The sequence below is a fragment of the Primulina tabacum genome, chromosome 2 (genome assembly GCF_025594145.1).
Source record: "Primulina tabacum isolate GXHZ01 chromosome 2, ASM2559414v2, whole genome shotgun sequence".
Taxonomy (NCBI): domain Eukaryota; kingdom Viridiplantae; phylum Streptophyta; class Magnoliopsida; order Lamiales; family Gesneriaceae; genus Primulina; species Primulina tabacum.
The window spans coordinates 12739484-12744574 of NC_134551.1; the positions used below are offsets into that span (position 1 = coordinate 12739484).

The following is a 5091-nucleotide window of genomic DNA, read 5'->3' on the forward strand; positions in this document are numbered from 1 at the left end:
AGATACAACTAGTGATCCAATCTTGAGTAAAATCGTTCTTATTTCATACGACGCCCAAAGAACGTTTTGAACATATAAAAAAAAACTTTCTTTTGCTTCTTGGGTGCGTGAAAACAGTACTCCAACAAATATATGCTTAGTTTTTATGAGAAAACGATACTCCAACAAATATATGCTTGCTTGAGTTCATGAAGCCAGCACATGAAACGTAAGATGGAGTTAAAGATTGAATGTACTCAACCTACCCAATTTCAGAAGACATCATATTTAAGCTCATGGAACTCAAATAAGAAACACAGCACATGCATGCAATTGATTAACATATTGAGGAGCAACAAACAGTTGTACTATCAAAACCTGGTATTAAATCAATATTCATTGTAAGGACTCAAGCAACCACAACAACTAGCATTGAGTAGACTGACAAAAAATAGAGACCACTTATTTTACAGGACGAAATACTCATTCCCTCCACAAGCTTTGATCCCATATTCATGGAGCAATCAACCTCTCTTCTTTTCCCCAAAGGTAACTCTTTCCTTCCAATTTTTCACCCCACCACCCCAAATAAATTAAAAAAGAAAAGAAAAAACAGAACATGGCCCAGGATGGTGGTAAATTTACGTCATCTACGTTTCACATTTTGTTATTTGCTCTTCACCATTTTCATGAATCCCGCCATTGTTTTCCTGGAATTTAATGCAATTTTCTTGCAAGTGATTATCACTGCCATCTTTAGGACTATCCAAAGCTCTTTTCTCCTGTTCTTCATCTTCTTCTTCAAGTCCATCATCATCCTTCTTTCTTGGTTTCAACCCAATTTTTTCAGCCTTAACTTTCAACTTCTCCAACAGTTCCCCTATTGCTTTACGCTTATCACGCCGATTCTTGATCAGGATTTCACTGATATCGGCGGGGGTCATCTCCGACGCATCAATCACCCCCTCCAACCCCTCCAAGATTCCCTTCTCCAAATCAATCTCATCGTATCCCAAATAATTCTTCAACAAAATCTTCAAAGCCGAAAAAGAACAGTAGCTCATGTGTATGTGCATATCCATTCTCCCACACCTTAACAATGCAGGATCAAGTTTCTCGATATGATTTGTCGTAAACACGAATATCCTCTCACTCCCACAGCAAGACCACAATCCATCAGTGAAATTTAACAACCCAGAAAGTGTTATCGTGTTCCCCGTATCTTCCGAGCCCGGAAGTGATGAAACATCGTAGTTATTTTTCCTCGAACCAGAGACACTGGCAGAGGCGGCGAAGCCGCCATTCTTGTTTCTATTGGCTAAATTAATGGAACAATCTATGTCTTCAATGACAATAATGGACTTTGAACTGGTCTTCATCAACAATTTTCTCAACTCAGAATTAGTATTCACCTCAGTCAACTCAAGATCATAAATATCATATCCAAGAAAATTAGCCATGGCGGCAATCATACTAGACTTACCTGTCCCTGGGGGACCATACAACAAATACCCTCTTTTCCAAGCTCTCCCAGTCTTCTGATAGAAGGACTCCCCATTCGCGAAATCCAGAAGATCATCCATAATCTCAGATTTCTTCAAAGGATCCATGGCCAATGTGTCGAAAGTACTGGGATGCTTAAACGGCACGGATTCCCAAGGATGACCCCTCGAATCCAAAGACCCACCTCTCGAATTGGTGTAAAGCAACCTATCTTGATTCCGCCGCCGCAATTCATTAGCTTTCTCCATGACGAAATCAAGATAAGAACTGAGTACCAATTGTTTGTTCTTCTTCTTGACTCGGAGAGTGAACCCCCTCTTCTCCTCCGGCAATGGGCGCCAAGAAAAAGTCTGCGCCTGCCTCTGGGTAACAATATGCTCCCATTCTATCGCAATCCCTTTATACGAATCGATCAAACGATCGTTGTTGGATAGACCGAAGGTGATTGAGGAAGAGTTCAACCCCCGAGTCAGGCTCAGCCGAGTGCCTGAAATCGAAGCAGAAGAGCTCAGATAGAGCTGAACGGCGTTGTAAAGCTCGTTGGTGTTTACTCCGTCGATCTCTGTAATATCGTAGTAGCAGTAAGACGAGAAATAGCTGAAGAGGCGGTGGACGAATTTAAGGGAAGCGAAACGTAGTTCGGGTGGGAAAACTGTGTGAAGGAGGCTCTGGCAGAAAGCCCAAACGCCCATTATCGATGCCATTGTTGTCCAAATCTCCTTCATTCTTCCTATGTCTCCAGATTGTTTAAGGTTTTCTGAACTATACCAGAAAACGTAGGAAGAAGAGAAGAAGAAACACAGATGAAACGGAAAACATAATATATATATATATATATATATATATATATATGTATATGTGTGTGTGTGTGTGTGAGAAATTTGTTACCTTCGGATGAGAGCACAGAGAGGAGGGGACGCTTATGATGATTTATTTATAGGGAGAATTGGTACGTTTGAAAAGAAATACTCGGTTTGATTAATTATATTACAAATTTTGTTAGAGTAGATGTCCTGTAAGTCAACTATTGATTAGAAAATTTATTGACTCATGTGTAATAAAAATACTTTATTTTAATATAATTTACTTTTTAATGGTTTCGTTTTTACTTTATCTGTATACTCATGCAATCAGCATAGATAAAGTTCTTAATTATGCTTTAATACAAATTAATCGTAATTCGATGTAGAAACTCATTTGTAAACACTGCATATTCTAAATTCGTTCCTAGTCGATTCAGCCATCTAAAACATGGATAAAGGTCGCTTGAGCTCGAGACTAGCATCTGTGATGTTGTGTACTGCGTTTCTTGGTAAGGGCATAGAGATGTCCAAACATGCAGATTGGTAATCATATGATGATTATACTGAACAACCCTCCCTCAGACTTTCCAAGTGGTTATCTTTCATCGAGAGGATAAGTCTGTGGTTATGATTGTACATCATTAGTACTTACGACCCGGGACAACACTGAGGCTCTATATGCTAGGGCTGTGCTTAGACTCGTTTACCGGCTCCAGGAGAGTCATCAGGTGGCGAGGTTGGGTACAGTTGCGACACATATAGGAGTCAGTGCATTGTAGTGGAGGATTCACCGCTCACATGCTGGTGTGGATATCCTATGTGATCTGATGAAGTTATAGTGCGTGGAATCTCTGGCCAGAATATGAGATGTACGTTAGAGAAGGAGTTCTCCAACCGTACATGAGATGCCACTATTTATAGTTATCACATAGTTATCGAATTATTATGCAACCCTCGATGAACCAATGGTTGCAGATTCGATCGGGATATATGAGATGAAGAGATCGTACTGTACGTTAATCATGATCGACTGGTTCTTGCAGGCACTATCAGTGATACCTAGGGGATCATGGGGCGATGCTACTAGACGTTCTTACCATGATTCGATGGGTGCAATCAGAAATGAGTTCTGACATTCTTAATCAAGATGTTGATGAAAAGAATGAGGCTAGCTAGGGTAAGCCCGAATAAGAATAAATATTATTCTGAATCACAAAGAGTTGTGAACACACGACTAGCTGTATCCCTGAACCATTGAGAGTCACACAAGCACTGGATCGTTTGCTACCATTGAGAGAATAAACTTAAGGAGTTAAATTTATATTATGATATAGTAAATTCAAGTAGTTGAATTTATGATAATTAAATTTTGATAAATAAATTCAAAGAGTTGAATTTATGAAATAGTAAATTCAAGAAGTTGAATTTATGAATTTATAAAATTTGGGAGAATAAATTCAAGGAGTTGAATTTATAAAATCTGATAATTTAATTTATTAAACTCAAAAGTTGAGTTTATTAAAAATTAAATTTTGGAGGTGATAAAATTCAAGAAGTTGAATTTATAATTTAAATAATAAATTCAAATGTTGAATTCATAATCGATTTAATTTATTAAGCTCAAAAGTTGAGTATATTAAATATTAAATTAAAATTGGTGGGAAGTATGTTTAATGGTCTTGTAGGAGTACAAGTTCAACATACATAATAATTATAGTTTAATGGACTTTGATTAAATTAATTAAACTAGTTATACTAGTCCGATTAATTAATCAGACCCATTAATATTAATTATATGTATTAGGTCATGGATTAATTATAAATAAGTGAGAAGTCAAAACCCTAGCCACCATATCATCACAATTTTCGAAAAATTGGTCACTCTCCCTCTCAAAATTTTCGGCCCTCTCCTTTTGGAAAAAGGATTGAGCCGTCTCTCTTAATTCTTTCCAACGTTAAAACTTCTTCCAAATTTCCTAGTGCAATTTGGAAGAAGATCAAACAATCTAGTCGTGGACCTGATTAGAAGAAAAAAAAAAGGAGTCTCTTGAAGAAAGTTCGTAGGGATTCATCAAGAGCTAGATCCGTTACACCGGATTAGTTGGAGCCAAGTGATTTAATCACCAAAGGTATAAAATTCTTACGTCCTCTGAATGTTGATTCAATAAACCATACGAGAGCCCAACATAAACATATTTTGATTGTCAAAATAAAATAAAAATTTTAAACTTCCGCTGTGTTTGGACACGTAGAAAACCGAGATCCAACAAATTTAACTACCGAATCTGTAATATACCAAAATCATTGAAGATTATATTGATATGTATGTATGTATGTATGTATGAATCTTGTTATAATTTATTTATGAATATGAAAAATATTCAAATAAATGAATTGTCATTTATACGTACATAGAATTTTCACGACAATTCGACATCCACGACACACATTTATAATATTACAGAAGGAGGATAATAGTTTCTTCAAACATAGTAACTTACTAATTATTAAATTCCACGGATTCTTAATATACTAGTTTTATTTAAATAATGTTTTATGATCTTGTTGTTCATAATATATTAGTAATATATAATCAACAATTTAACTTTTCGAAAATATTATATATTTTATATATATATATATATATATGTATATACATATAATTAAATAAGATTTTAGAACAATCTATTAAATGGTGACGCAAAACAAATATAGCATTCATTCATAATATAGGACTAACAGCATTTAGCTCTCTTGTAAAATTCTTATATATATAGCACAAACCCCTTATAAAAAATTTAATTTT

General features: G+C 35.7%; 1 protein-coding gene across 1 annotated transcript; it reads right to left on the reverse strand.

Moving 5' to 3' along the window:
* Window positions 1–358: 358 nt before the first annotated feature.
* On the reverse strand, window positions 359–2376 carry LOC142530480 (AAA-ATPase At5g57480-like). Its single transcript, XM_075636317.1, has one exon. The coding sequence runs from the start codon at window positions 2205–2207 to the stop codon at window positions 630–632; it is 1578 nt and encodes a 525-aa protein (XP_075492432.1). The 5' UTR covers window positions 2208–2376; the 3' UTR covers window positions 359–629.
* Window positions 2377–5091: the final 2715 nt, after the last annotated feature.

What these genes read in the sequence shown, in the direction of transcription:
- LOC142530480 (XM_075636317.1), bottom strand. Translation starts at nt 2,207, where the DNA reads ATGAAGGAGATTTGGACAACAATGGCATCGATAATGGGCGTTTGGGCT.